The 16,161-nt window shown below is 37.8% G+C and overlaps 1 protein-coding gene across 3 annotated transcripts in view; it reads left to right on the plus strand.

The window, feature by feature from the left end:
• The window catches only part of Myo61F (Myosin 61F), a 52,498-nt gene that overhangs the window by 8,579 nt on the left and 27,758 nt on the right, over positions 1-16,161 (plus strand). The window contains exon 1 of one of the 3 annotated variants that reach the window (XM_069503213.1): positions 193-382. The exons of 1 other annotated variant lie outside the window; for it this stretch is intronic. In XM_069503213.1, the coding sequence (XP_069359314.1) occupies positions 369-382 (14 nt within the window). In that variant the 5' untranslated portion in view covers positions 193-368. Of the gene's footprint in view, positions 1-192; positions 383-6,237; positions 6,552-16,161 lie in introns of those variants that run through there. One more of the 3 variants, XM_034976612.2, reaches the window with a different exon arrangement.

The raw sequence follows: 16,161 nt of genomic DNA on the forward strand, positions 1-16,161 counted from the left end.
TACTTGTTAATGTAATATCGGTGTAGAATTCCTTTGATAATTCCCCATTATCCAGTAAATAGATACTTACAATAAACAAATTTTTCCCTATGACTATGAGTTTTTATGTGGAGAGCTATTATCGTCAAGATAAATCTAAAGTGTCTTGAACGAATTTTATCTAAGTAGTCTCAGTATTGCTTCCAAAGTAGTAATATAAAGTGGCATCGAATGATATATAGTGTTAATTTATTAAGTGATAATTTAACTGTGTGTTAATAATTATTATTGGAAAATAAAATAAAAAACGGACTATCAGTGGAAAATTTTGATGAAAAATTTACGATAGAAATCTCATGATGTACTACCTAAATGCATACATAGCCTAAATGGCCGATGAAAGGTTAGTTCTGAAATTAATTTAAATTAATAGGTAAGATTGCAAGTCAAAAAAAAAAAAAAAGGTAATAAAATGACACTTTTTGATGGTCGGGTTGTTGTATGTAAATTATAATTCATAAGATTTAACGTAACGAAAGTGTAGACTCAATTTCAGTACGCGGCAGAAAGTAAACATCGACCTTTAGAAGGAGATAGAAGATTTGTAAAGCATTGTCTCTGTCGTTGAGACCGACGAAACGTCACATAGGTATGAGTGACTCTACAAAGCCGAAATGTCATTCTAAAGGCCGATATACATTATTTTCTGCAGCGTACTACTTCGGTTGAGATCTATATAGCACAAGACTTTAGACAGCGTAAGTATTATCGCTGGCATAAATCTGCCTCGTCGTCAAAGTACGCTGTACTTATAAATCTCAGCCTAGAGCTGCGTTTAGGAATACTTTAAGTTTCTTTACTAAATTTTGCCCCTCTCACAATTCTCTCTGCCTAAATGTAGGCATATTTTTAAAGTAAATAAGTAATTAAGTGGGTTCATAGCTTTTTACTCCTGCTCCATTTTTTTTCTTTTTGTTGTGATAACTGCCAATGCAGCAGATTTTGCCTCGCCAATGTTGCATAAGTAGCTTTAGGTATACAAAACACGAAGAAAGGTTTTTCTGCCACGAAATTGATAAAAGCAACTTTTTAGAAACTCCAAAAACTTTTATAAAGTTTTTGTATTTAACAAACAGATACAAATCAAATTAATTTATGTTTTCTACATTATCTTGAATATTGCCTATCATCAATAAAGAATTTAACACCTGTTTCAAAGAAGGTCAATAAAGTAATTCGTAATCAAGAAGATAACGCAATTTATCTGAAAATAATCTTGACTATCTATCTGTAAATCATGAATTTGGTTGCTACATCGATGGATAAATTATAATATTATTTTGATCTGTAAATTGATGATAGTAAAGTGACATATTTTTATAAAAGAATTTCAAAAATTACGAAAATACATATTTTCATCCATATTTCATCATACTTATTCATATTTGGAAAATACAGAGTTTGGAAAATAAACAGTTCTCGTGAGCTTTCTGAACGCACAGACACGCTAAAAGCTCTACAAAGTCATCTATGTTTTATCATATTGACATTGTGTACCTACCTACTTACTATGGGTAGGTACTTTCTTCTTCTAATTTCTTAAAAAAAAAAAAACTTCGGATTTACCGTACCTACTTGGCAGGTAGGCTTTTCCAGTATCATATACCTAGACCTACCTATTTATAATTCAGAGAATGTCTTCCGCGACTTTGTGGGTTTAAGTTTTTCAAAAAACTGAACTCTTTGATTAGGCTCGCGCACCGAGGGTTCCGTACTACAGTCGTGTTTTTTCAACATTTTGCACGACAAACCAAAAACTATGATGCATAAAAATAAATAAAAATCTGTTTTAGAATGCACAAGTTAAGCCCTTTCATATTATGATACCCCACTTGATATCATTATCATATCATACTTTGTGGTTAAAGAATTTATTCTCAAAAGAAATCAGATACTTTGAAAACACTAAACACTTTTTTTGTGTGATATAACCACAAACTCACGGTTTTCATATTTTTACTCTTATGCCTGCTCTATACCTACCTGCCAAATAGGTAGGTTTCTTGACAGACAGACAGACAGACAAACAACAAAGTGATCCTATAAGGGTTCCGTTTTTCCTTTTGATGTACGGAACCCTAAAAAACCAGCCAAGTGCGAGTCACCGAGGGTTCCGTACTGGAGTCATTTTTTTTTCGACATTTTGCACGATAAATCAAAAGCTTATTATGCATAAAAAGAAATAAAAATCTGTTTTACAATGTACCTACAGATAAAGCCCTTTTTCTTTTACGCTTTTCCTTTTGAGGTACGGAACCCTAAGAGTATAGGTACCTAAGTAAGATTGATAGAGTCACAGACCTAGGAGAGTACACTAGTTGTCCTGAATGAAATAAATACATTTTGATTTAGATTTTTCGAATTTTGTAAGATGTAGACATATTTACCTACCTACCTAATAATTAATCATGACGACAGACGAAGGACAATCATTATACATCTGCATACAATAAACATTAAGCTCTGTCTCCAAAGTTCAATTCGTATTCATTGAAGATCCATTGGCAGGTTTCAGGGTTGCCGCATTTTTGTCAGGCATTTGGCACCGATTCTAAGCACAACCTAATTTTAGAGTATTCGCACCCTCTTCTTACTATTGTAATATGAAAAGGACAGAAGCAGTTTGACATTTCCAAATTTAATTTTTAGATGGTAAAATCCGTGATTTTAGCACGCACTCGCGAACCTACTGTTTAAATTTGTATTGTGCACTAAAATTTAGAGTCTTTAAATGTGAAAGTCATGTTCCGTTCCTTTTTTAGCATTGTTAAAAAGAAAAGGATGCAGATACTCTAAATTTAGTTTAGAGTAAGACAAAGGAATCGTACATTTTTATTACTGAACTCTATAGTGAACTTTTTGATTTTTCCGGATAAAAAGTAGTCTATGCTACCCGCCGGGTCTTTAACTATATCTAATATCTATGCAAAAAATTACGTCACTCTATTGCTCCGTTACGGCGTGATTAAACAAACACACTTTCGCAATTATAATAATACTAGCTTATGCTCGCGACTTCGTCCGCGTGGGCTACATAAATTTCAAATCCCTACTTAGGGGTGGAATTTCAAAAAATCCTTTTGGATATCTACTCTTTACTACACACCCTCCAAATTTCATGTCTCTATGACCAGCGGCTTAGGTTGTGCGTTGATTATAAGTCAGTCAGTCAGGACTTTGAATTTTATATACAGTGAGTAACCAAACGCTAGAGAAAACGAAGACAGACGAGAAGATAATATGATATGACAAAAAAATCGCGAAAATAAATTAAAAAAAACATCCTATATTTTGTAAAAGTTTACGATATATTGCAAATAAAACATCAGCTGACGCTAGAGGTCAACGAATGTTGCGTATGTAGGCCACTCGGAATCAATGCCGCGTGGTAGGTGGGACATTGACCCCAGTTTTGCACACTATAAATTGCGGGTTTGAAAAATACTAAATCACTAAAACTACAAAATGAGGCAAATGGTTATTTGTATTGGATTGTGTTTAGATAGTAGGTATAACAATAATGCTAAGTTTTTGCTAGCGATCTGGTTCCACCCTGTATAATATAGATTACAGATGGGTAGGTAGTAACTAGTAGTACTGTATGCTTAGTCCGAGATTTTATGTCTCAACAACGTTGATAGTATTCGAGTGTCGAAACACTTCAGCGTTATAGTAAACTGGATCTTAAAAGCCTTGTTTTAAAGCTCAAGTTTGTCTACACATCTACAGCCAGCGCTCCAAGCGGAAACGTTGCGTAATTAAAATCAGTGGTATTGGATTTTTTACTTCAATTCAAGGGTCTTTCGATCCATTTTACTTTGACGTTATTGTGTTTCGACTCTCAAATACTATCAAAGTTGGCGAGACGTAAAATCTTATACTAAGCGTACTGGTGTGGTGACAACCCTGAATGTTTCGTTGTCATTGACGACTTGATGAGATTGCGTTCCGTTCGTATCGGTAATTGAAGACATTTAAGTAGGTTAATGATGATATCCTAGTGGTTAAGTCCTCGGCCTCCTATTCGGGAGGTCGGGGGTTCGATCTCGGGCCCACACCTATAACTTTTCGGAGTTAATGTGCGTTTAAGCAATTAAATACCACTTGCTTTAATGGTGAAGGAAAATATATCGCATCGCGAGGAAACCTGCATGCCTGCGAGTCTCCATATTGTTTTTTTGGACCAAAAATTCATAACAGTAAAGAAAGATAAAAAGTGGATGGGGAAGCACTTATCTCTAGGTATAAGAGATCTGCAGTGTTCTCAAAGGTGTGTGAACTCTGCCAATCCGCACTTGGCCAGCGTGGTAGACTATGGCCAAACCCTTCTCATTCTGAGAGGAGACCTGTACTCAGTAGTGAGTCGGCGATGGGTTGATCATGATGATAATGATGATGATGATGATTTAATTTAATTTCATAACAAGAAAAGTTTATCAAACGTAAACATTTCACATGCCTGTGAAATGTTTACGTAAATGTTTAATTTATTTCATCATCATGATCAACCCATCGCCGGCTCACTACAGAGCACGGGTCTCCTCTCAGGCATGCAGGTTTCCTCGCGATGTTTTCCTTCACCGTTAAAGCAAGTGATATTTAATTAATTAAAACGCACACAACTTCGAAAAGTTAGAGGTGCGTGTCCGGGATAGAACCCCCGACTTTCGATCAGAAGGCGGACGTCCTAACCTCTAGGCTTAATTTAATTACTTCTTAAAATAATTAAGTAAGTCATTGAAACGGTTCCAACCTTCGAGCTGACGGTATACTTTTATTTCGCCTGACGTCAAAATGACGTCATTTCGATGTTAATGAGACATGGTTCCAGCGCAATAGCGATTTGCGGGACTCATACCTTGGTATATTTTTAATTTTCACGGTCAAAACATGTCGTTTTTCATTGAACAGTTGTACAAACACTTGTTGTGACTTGGTAGATATTCTATTCAAGATGGCGCGCGGATAATATTGCCATTAGCGAACACATTAAGGCTCTTTCCTTGATGCTCTACTTGTCATTCAAAGCAGGTGTGGGTTTAGATGGGGATAATGCTGATTGTCATACTAGCAGACCAGCTCTGACTTTACATTTTTTTTTTGGAAAGAATATTAGCCATGTAACATGTTACTTATGACTAATATTGAACTTTAATAATGACAGACAGACAGACAACAAAGTGCGGAACCCTAAAAAACCAGAGAAATATCTATTTTAAGTTAGTATAAATAATTTATAATAAAAACTAAAATAACCTAGTTACCGTTTACTTGTTAAAAATTAAAATTAATGCCGATAGAGTTACCCATACGTTTGACTCAGGGGAGGGGTCATGACCCCCGTAAATTTCCCTTATCGCCCTTTCACTTTATTATTCTTTAGACACAATAGGTAGGTATAGGTAACTCGACCTGTCCGAAATAATCTATACTTAACATTAAATGCGAAAGTGTATTTGTTTGTCCTTCCTTCACGGCCTAACTAAGCAACCAATCGACTTGATTTTTGGCATAGAGCTATTTAAAAGGACAGAGAGTAACATAGGCTACTTTTTATCCCGGAAAATCAAAGAGTTCCCACGGGAACTTATAAAAACTTAAATAGCGGACGAAGTCGCGGGCATCAGCTAGTATGTATTACATTCGCAGTAGGTATTTCGCAGAATCCGGCTATTAATCGATACAATTTCATAAAGATGATTTTCATAGACCAAATCAATGTAGGTAAGTATCAAAAAGTGACCTTGTCTAATTACGTCTGGGTTCATAAGAAATTGGTTTTTGTGGGTACGTCTTAACTTTTACAAACTTAATACTGATTTATTTTAACCCGTATCCCAATGATTTAAGTACGATTGTCGATAAATTCAGAACGCTGAATAAAGTTGTGAAGCGTAAAGAATAGTCGCGGCTTTTCGGAAGAAAACTGTGTCGATCTTCCGCGTAGAACCTTCTTGATAAAGAACCTTTAAAAACCATGCTCCAACAAGTTCTTTAATGTGTCGATGTTGACTGCAATTATTATTAAATAGGTTCTTTCTCTGATGAGATCTGTGTTTTTCGGTTTGCCAACCTGAAGTTCAGTAACCAGATCAAACCAAGAGCAAACTTAAAACTGTGTGCTACAGTGTCTCTAGTTGGAAAACAAAACGTGAGCGATGACACAATGCGAGCTCTCACTTGACCGGAATCGTGTCTGAAGCCAGTTTACCGCCAACGCTTGCATGGGTTCCATGTCAACCGCCTGGCGTCGTCGGTTACTGGCCGTTAACGATACTTCGAAAAAAACATTCCATTTTTAAAATAAAGTGACAGCGTGACTTAAAAAAAATACTAAAATTAATCGTTCGGAAACTTGCGTCATAGATTATTATCAAGTGATAACAGGTGATAGTCGAAATCGATATTGTTTTCTCGATTGACTAAAAGTTTTTGGCAGTTTTTCGTGAAGTGATGCATCGAGAGGAATGTGCATTGCCGAATTGTTATAATCGAGTTTTGGCTTGATCGAGGTGAGTGCCTTGCGAATCCACATGGTAGAGGTCGATGACTCAAACTTCGGCACGACTTTATTTTTATAGTCAAGCTTATAATTAATTTATGCTACGAAAAGATTCACAAGAAATATTACTACCAATCTGTGTTTGTCTTATTTTTGAGTTTTAAGAGTTTTGTATCTCCAGAAAAAAGGAACACTTCATTGTCTGTATGTCTGTAAATACCCGTTAAGGAAATCAACACCTACAGGGCACTTCCCGTTAACCTAGAGTCATGAAATTTGTGGCATGACAGACAACGAAGTGATCCTATAAGGGTTCCTTTTTATCTTGAGATACGGAACCCTAAAAAAATGAATTGTAGAGAATGAGTAAATGAATAACTGTATTGATTTAAGCCTATTTTCGTATATTATATAAGCATTAAAAAATCATATTAATATAGCAATCCTGAATTTCAACCTGTTTCGGAAAGCATTGAAGTTCCAATTGGGTCAACTCATACGCCATTTTTAGCCGTTATGATTATTATTATTTCAACGTTGTTAATAAATTCAAAATTAGAACGAGGTAAATGTACCTAATAAACAATGCAAAAAGCATGAAGGCAAAATGCATTAATGAGTTCAGCCTTCTGAAGATAAACAAACTTTTTCGAGCGCCGGTTTTTAGGGTTCCGTTCCCAAAGGGAAAAGCGGCGCCCTTTGTCACTTTGCTGTCTGTCTGTTCGCGTGTCACGGGTCTCTAGCTCGTAAACAAAATGAGATGCAAACCTGAAATTCTTGTATTTGGCACAACATAGTTAATTGCCCCAAAACCGAAAGTTGAATGAGAAATTAAGTTAAATTTTTGTATAGGTACATAAAAAAGGAGCCAGAGAAGTTTTTTTGTTACCCGGTAATTTCGTTACATTATATTGGTACCATTTACACAACAAAATATTATATGTACTGAAAATAACGATACATAAATTAGCTTGTAAGCAGAACAAAACGATAATTTTGAGTTTTTTTTCACGGTTTGTTGCGATGTCTAGCTCGGAATAAAATATTTCATACACCCAAAATGTACGGAACCCTAAAAGACGGAGACCCGACTTGCACTTGACCGGTTTTTATATGATGTAGGAAGATAGTCTTTCAAGATCATTAATGTATTGAACAAAAAATATTTGCTGCGTACCTACGTTTAAGATAAAGTTCTTGGCCTTGAATGTTATACTTTTTACCAGTTTTTAGCCAAGAAACAGCTTGGCTGTTCAGCGCGGAAATGCAGCCAGTATACTTGGCACCATTTCACGTTGACATCATTGATACAGTAATCTCAAACTCAAACTCATACTCAAATTATTTATTCAGAATTGGTAAAATGTTATTTGCAAGATTATATTATGATATAGTGGTGATAATTAATACGTACTTAAGACTAAAGCTACGAGGGTCCAAACGCGCTCTTCTAATAAAATAAGGCTACAATTAAAAATATTAGTACTTGTTGCCGGTAGTCTGTCAACTGGATGTTCATTTTAATTTTCAGGTAGAATCCAGAACCGTAAAGGTAGTTAAAAAAATCGGCCTCAGCCTCTATAGTTACAATTTAACATCGGACACAAGTCGTTTATTTATTTATTCTACTTAGTTGAGATATGTAACTCAAAAATACTTTTCCCAAACAACTATTCAACCCTTCTCGCGCGCTTGATTTCGGTGAAAACACAGACAACGACCTATAGACGCTTAATAGGAGAGTTGAAACAGCCCCCCAATTGTGTAAGAATAACCATTTCATGGCTATCGCAATCGTCAAGAAATTCTGCCATTTGATTGGTTGATTCGCTGTTTACATTTTTTCACAGCCAATCAAAGGGCCGAATTCTTGACGATTGCGATAGCCATGAAATGGTTATTCTTACACAATTGGGGGGCAGGTTGAAACCTACCTTTGTAATGTACATCATATATTTTTTTAGTTTTATCATTCTGTTATTTTAGAAGTTACAGGGGGGGGGGGGGGGACACATTTTACAACTTTGGAAGTGTCTCTCGCGCAAACTATTCAGTTTAGAAAATAATGATATAAGAAACCTCAATATCATTTTTGAAGACCTATCCATCGATACCCCACACGTATGGGTTTGATGAAAAAAAAAATTGCGTTTCAGTTCTAAGTATGGGGAACCCCAAAATTTATTGTTTTTTTTTCTATTTTTTGTGTAAAAATCTTAATGCGGTTCACGGAATACATCTATTTACCAAGTTTCAAAAGTATAGCTCTTATAGTTTCGGAAAAAAGTGGCTGTGACATACGGACGGACAGACAGACGGACACGGACAGGTTTCCGTTTTTTTGCCATTCGGCTACGGAACCCTAAAAATAGCTCTACCTTTAGTTTCTACCGTGGGGTATCTCAAGTGGGGTATCATATGAAAGGTCTTCACCTGTACATTCTAAAACAGATTTTTATTTATTTTTATGCATATATCAACAGATTTTTATTTATTTTTATCAATCAATCAATCAATCAATCAATCAATCAATCAATCAATCAATCAATCAATCAATGTGTACCCATGCAAAAAAGCACGTCGATCCGTTGCTCCATTGCGGCATGATTGAAGAACAAACTAATGAAGCAATGAACCAACAAACAAACACACTTTCGCATTTATGGGTAGTGAATAGTAATCTAATTAAGTTTAATAGCTTAGTTAAATCATGTTTTAACGAATCAGGTTATATTGAAATTACTAATTAAGTAGATTACCTAGGAATTAAGTAAGTACTTATAGGACGAAAATGGAGTCATCATAACCGCGTAAATAACCATAACAATAACAATAATATAATATTTCATATCATTAAAAGTAAGAACCGCATTATTTGGTTAAAAAATTTGGGACACATAATTTATCATTAAGGTACAAGTCCGAGATGGGCTGCAGACCGCAAACTGCAAGCGACACCACTGCTCGTTGTACAGTTCTTGAAATTCACGAAGTCGAGTAATCTTAGATAAGACCCACCTACCTACCAAATTTCATGATTCTAGGTCAACGGGAAGTACCCTGTAGGTTTCTTGACAGACAGACGGACAGACAGACATACAGACTGACAGACAACAATGTGATCCTATAAGGATTTTGTTTTTCCTTTTGAGGTACGGAACCCTAAAAATGTCTTACTGTAATTGTCTGTTGGTATGATCAATAATTTTTTGGTCACCCAACATTAAGTTATTTTAAAGGGCTATAATATCAGCTCACGTGTCGGTAAATAATGTAGAATATGATGTCACCATAGCTTTTGTTTACTATTGATACTTGAACGCTATTGTTTAGGCTATTACGGGCTGGAATCGTTCAGAACAATTGTATAATAAGACGTGGACGGCGTCGTCGGCTACTAAGAATATTGAATTTGAGAACTGATCCAGTTATTATAGCGTTTAAACCATCGTGAGTGATTTTCATTATACAATGTACATAGATAGTATATTTCTACGGCTATACTCATGTATCCAGTCGACGTTAGCCCGACTAGTTTGGGGGGGGGGGGGTTCCGGAAAAAGTAGCCAAGTAGCCAGTAGCAGCGTGGAAACCGCTTTTGAACCCTAGGACAAGGGCATCAGTCGTGGCAGACAGGCCACTATTAGTCCAGCTGTCTCCCCTCCCCCCCCTCCTCAGCCACCCTCACAACGGGCTGTGCAGGCAGCTGCACGCGCGGCGCACAGCCTTAAACGAACTCACCCCCATGATAAAGGACCCCGGATGGGTTCGAAACTAGTCGGGCTAACGTCGACTGGATTCGTGAGTATAGCCGTAGAAATATACTATATAATATGATCCAGTTATGTATTGGAGGGTAGAGTGCGTAGGCCATTTTGAAACATTGTAGTTTTTGAAGGCTGCTCTTTTAAAGAGAACTCTAACTGCACTGAGTTTCTTACCAGCTCCTCTGCACTCGCACGACATTTGTGCTATCCCGCACGGGGTTAGCGCGGGGGCTGTCCGAGTGTGCGGGGCGTCCCCAACCCGATTGACATCTCAACCTGTCGCGTGAAGTCCATAAGGCTTAGCTTGTTATCAGAAAGAGGCTACTCCACTCTACTCCGTCTGTATGCGCGTCGCTAGTATTATTTACGCTGACGCTTCGGCTCCTATTTACTTAGCTGCGTCAACCTGACTCATTCTCATTACAATTTTTCACTATTTTTATATCATAAATGTGAAAGTGTGTTTATTTATTTGTTGGTTTATGTCCTTCATCGTCACGAATCAGCGTAATTTTTTTGCTTGAATATAGCTAGTTAAAGGCCTGAGTAGTAAGGAGTAGTAAGGCGTTCACACCCTCCGCGTCGGTCAAGGACAGAAGCGGTAGGATTGACCGACGCGGAGGGTGTGAACGCCCGTAACCTTATATCGCGCATGCTGTCGAGCGAAGAAGCCTGGCAACGATATAGCAAAATGCTGAGGGCTATAATGATAAGAAGGGAAGAGAGGGAAAAAGAAGAAAAGAGGATGATAGAAATTTAGGAGGTCAGCACGAAGTAATGCTTACGCAGTTCCGTGCTCACCTTGGTAGGCATGGAGAGGTTATTTTAGTCCGTGCGAGTCGGACACACCCTGCCGGCAGGCAGAAGTCCGTAGGGATTTTTTCCTCCCCAAAAAAAAAAAAAAAAAAAAAAAAAAGGCCTGAGTAGTGACATATCAAAGAGTTCCCAAGGGACTATAAAAACGCCGATAACGTTACAGGCATGCATCAGCTATTTTTATGTTTCTACAAAAGAACGGAGACTCAAGGTTTCTACTTAGTTTTTAGTTTCAACTTTGACCCTAACGTAGCAACTTTCACCTTTTATCTTCATCTTCACTCTGAGCTGGTTGCCGCACTCTGTTGTGCGTGCATTGCCCCTCTCCGCCGAAGTCTTCACTCCAGCCATCCAAGCTCGCTCCAGAAGCCGAGTAGGTTGCCGAGGGTGGGAACCCCAAATTGCGTTCGCGTTGTTCTGCCACGCCCGTCGGTGTTTCATCGACCTCCATCGACAGTCGGTGACACCTATAATAACGAAAAGGTGTTTGTTTAGCGAGCTATGCCCTGTTATGAGGCCCACCACCTTTCTAAGTTTACCTCTGTCTAGACTCTAGGCGGAGTAGTTTATTAGTTTGTTGTTTGTCTATGTTACGAAAAGCCTCTTTGGCTTGCCTACAGTCTGTTGTGCTTGCCCATAATTGGGAGTGTTAGTTCATGCAACCAGGTTTTTTACTCACTGAAGGGTATCATAGGTTACGATAGATTTTGGTTCTGTAACCTTCAATGTCGTTGCCTTGCATGCTAGTGCATCCGCCGCCTCGTTTAGGGAACGTTGGTACAGAATTGTGGGCACGGTACACGGGCCAGCGACCAGGGTTGGGATAAACCCAGTTTAGCTAAACAAAATTAAGTAAGCATTTTTGCTTAGAACATAATCGTATGGGTTTTAACTGTTTTTAAAATCTTTAAAACAATTTTAGCGTTTAAACTATCGTGAGTGATTTCCATTATACAACCACACAGTCAAAAACACAACAGCAGTCACAACCGCGACGCGTGCGTAAACTGACTCCCTTGAAAAAGGACCCCGGATGGGTTCGAAACTAGTCGGGCTAACGTCGACTAAACACGTGAGTAAAGCCGGGACAGATATTATATATACTTTAAAACAATGGCAGCCTTGCCCCAACTATATAATGCATTGCCATTCCCTACTGTATTGCTGCAAAAAGTTGCGGTGAGCCATCTCCTCCTTAAAATTTAAATATTTCGCATCTAGACACGCTAATATTTCCTAATAAATACGTAAGTACGTAACTATTAAAATATGAATAAAAAAATAAGTAGGTTCCTATATAAGATGTTGTAACTGAGTCATAAGGTGTGCAATAAAGAGCGTCTTTTATTTCCTCACTCGTCCACGCTTCTTGTTGATAAGGCACGGGGTCAGTGACGGGCAAAATCATACTGAGAACTAGCTTAGTATATTGTTGGTCTAGATACAAGAGTCTAGAGATCCCAGACAAGTTTTGCTTATCGAATTTTAATCGTTCCTCCCTGTGTTGGGGACAAAATACACAGAGAAATTTTCAGCTTTTATAAAATAACGAATGCACTCGCTAGGTACCTAGGTACAAACACAAAATAGCATCTTCACTCAACGCGCATTTATATAATGTTAAATCGTATTGGTATAATATATCGCTACTATATTAACGTTACATTTTTAACATTACATAGTACACGGAAGAAAATACGACCCTTAGAAGAAAATAGCAGATTTGTAGAGCATTGTCTCTGTCGTTGAGGCCGAAAAAGGTCATATTATAGGCATGAGTGACAGAGACAACGCTCTACAAAGCCGATATGTCATTCTAAAGGCATTACTTTCAGCGGGTACTGTAACGAAATGTTTTGGTAGTTTCCACGTTAAAAATGATTTATTTAGTAACGGTAACTGTCCCTGCCCTCTGGTGAGATGACCAACGAGTATCGTAAAATCATCTGCCATTAGGTTAATGGATAGAGAAGTTATCGCCAAGAATATAGGCCACATATTGTATCAGCAATGCAGAGCCTATGAGCTATAAGTTTGACTAACGTACTACTAAGAACACATAAGTACTAGAATCGGTGGTTTTTTGCGCAGAGATTGCTATCTGACCTCCGCAAGATATAAAGGGTAAACTGGCGTAAGAACGAGTTAGTTTAATTTGCCAAGTAGGGTTAACGATTATTACGTAGCTGTAGGCATGTCCTGTGAACGATGTTTAAACCGACTTTAAATAACGAATAAAAAATAAAAAATAAAAAAATACTAAATAAAAATCTTTTTTATTCGTATAAACTTTTACAAGTAAAGTACGAATAGTCGGATGCATCTACCACTGGTTCGGAATGCCTTTCCTACCGAGAAGAACCAGCAAGAAACTCGGCGGTTGCTCTTTTCAAATATTTGATATAGGTACGAAACCTCAACAGCTCAACGGTTAATGGAGTGGACTGAAAACCCAAAGGTCGGCGGTTCAAACCCCGCCCGGTGCACTATTGTCGTACCTCCTAGCACAAGCTTGGCGCTTAGTGGGACAGGAAAAGGGGAATATTCATCATCTTTTAACGTGTCTAGCTATAGGTAGCTACCTAAAGGGTACAGTACTTAAGATAATAATTAATCTATTCCTTATTCTTGCCTACTCGATTGTTAACCCACCTGTTTCCCATAGATAGAGAAACAATCATGGGAAATAAGCGACTTTTTACCCACTTTCCCACCTTGTATGCTAATCTATTGAGCGTTGTTAGGAAAGCGATATTCACATACTACCTACCTGGTTTTACTTCCTAAATATATAATAATGCAGAATAAAAAGTAGATAGGTTCACTTTTTTGTATATAAAAAAACCGACTTCCAAAACCGAGCATAATAAAAGCAACTAGAAATCAAAGTGTGAAGCTCGTCCGACTTCACCATACGTACACGTGTAGAAACAAAAGTTATTTTTTACTTTGTAGTTGTTTTGGAAGTCGGTTTTTTTTTTTTTTTTTGAGCAAAGGATCAGCCTGGCTATCCAGTGCAGAAATTCAGTCAAGGTATTCTTGTCACCATTTCCACACGCACGATTTTGTAGAGTAGCTTTAAGTTTCATTGTAACATTTTCAATACCTAATATAAAAAGGTATGTACCTATACTTATTATAAATTGAATCGAAGACTATTTCTACAAAAGGATGTGTTTATAAAAGCTTGTCATGGGTTCGTGGCAAGGTGTGGCCGGGCGTGGCCGACGCCTGGTGCCTGACCCATATTACGTGTGTGACAAGCGGGTTTCCCCACAGGGTGAGGAATTCTACATTTTATTTATGTACATATATAAAATAAGCTATTTTAAAAAAATAAGGTTAAGGTGCCCAATAGAGAGAGAGCCCGCGAGGGCCATACCTTCTTCTAATTCTAAATAGTAAATATTATATATAAAAGGAAAAGCTGACTGACTGACTGATCTATCAACGCACAGCTCAAACTACTGGACGGATCGGGCTGAAATTTGGCATGCAGATAGCTATTGTGACGTAGGCATCCGCTAAGAAAGGATTTTCAAAAATTCAACCCCTAAAGGGGTGAAATAGGGGTTTGAAATTTGTGTAGTCAACGCGGATGAAGTCGCGAGCATAAGCTAGTTATTTTATAAAAGCATATTGTGAGTTTGGATCATGGAGGCTTTAGCGCATAACAGGTAACAAAGGTGTAAAAAATCTTACGTTGAAGTATAAAGTTGGGCATAAAAGTCAACCTACGGTTTGGTACCCTCATTCCATACATTGTCTTGATTACGTGACTTTTGAGTCCACCAATCACAACAAAGCATTCTCCCCTGTTCCCCGCCAACATTTTACGATTTTGTTTTATTGCAAAACCTTGTATAATATGCATACTCTTGAGAATGAATTATCTGTGTATAGAGTATACTCCATACCCTCCATGTCTCGATGTTTCGTCCTCACAACCGACGTTGTTTTACATATTTTGATGAAAACAAAGATAGCTTGCATTCCGGAGATGGATATAGGCTAATTTTTGTCCCGGAGAAGAGTTCCCTTGGGGTTTCAAGAAACTTAAATCCACGCGAACGAAGTCACGCCCATGTCGAGGCATCATCTGGTCTGAAATAATAATATGTTTTCGATTATAATCATTTAGCTTCCGAGCACGTAAATCCGTGCTTGGGCTTACTCACCGACATTACGCCATGTTGGTTCGCTTAGCTGTTTTCGGTAACGCCCGAGCTTTGACTTGTCACTGACCAAGGTCAGATGAGTTCTCGTAAAATGCTAATGTTTTGTAATGGTTTTGTATAATTTTATGCGTTGCCACTGAGCTAGTACATAGTATATAAAGCTAGTACGTAATAAATGTGCGTTACTGACTCATTCATAATGCACAAGACCACTTGGACAAGATGAGATCATGAATCATGATGCACAGGACCTACGTAATCTACATAAGATTTTCTATATAAAGTTTAGATAGAAAAATAGATAATATTTTAAATTTTTAAAACTTTAAAAAGTTTATTGTTAAGTATCTGGACGAAAGAAGAGTGAACTATATTAGTGAGGAAACTCTCGGTTTGATCCTAAATCGACGATATGTCAAATATTAGGTGACGTAAAAATCGACGTAAAGTAGGGCTAGATCAGGACTACCTCATCGACGTCGACGACGACCTCGAAGCCTCGACGTTTTGTTAGAAGCTAGAAGTGCGCTAACTGTCGTGTACTGTATCGAAAGTCTGCTTCATGTATGTGCCCAATGTACCTAACATGTTGCTAAAATGTTAGGTACATTGGGTATATGTAGCCTACATGAGTAAGGGCCGAAGCACATGAACGTTGCGGCGTCTTCGTAGCTTTGACGACCTCCCTGGCGCAGTGGTAAGCGCTGTGGTCTTATTAGTCCGGTTCTGGATTCCATTCCTGGGCAGGGGTTTGAAATTTTATAATTTCTAAATGTTTGGTCTGGTCTGGTAGGAGGCTTCGGCCGTGGCTAGTTACCAGTGGCGTGCACAGGATTTGAAGCCAGGGTAGGCATTACTT

This window comes from Maniola hyperantus, chromosome 15, assembly GCF_902806685.2.
Source record: "Maniola hyperantus chromosome 15, iAphHyp1.2, whole genome shotgun sequence".
Taxonomy (NCBI): Eukaryota; Metazoa; Arthropoda; class Insecta; order Lepidoptera; family Nymphalidae; genus Maniola; species Maniola hyperantus.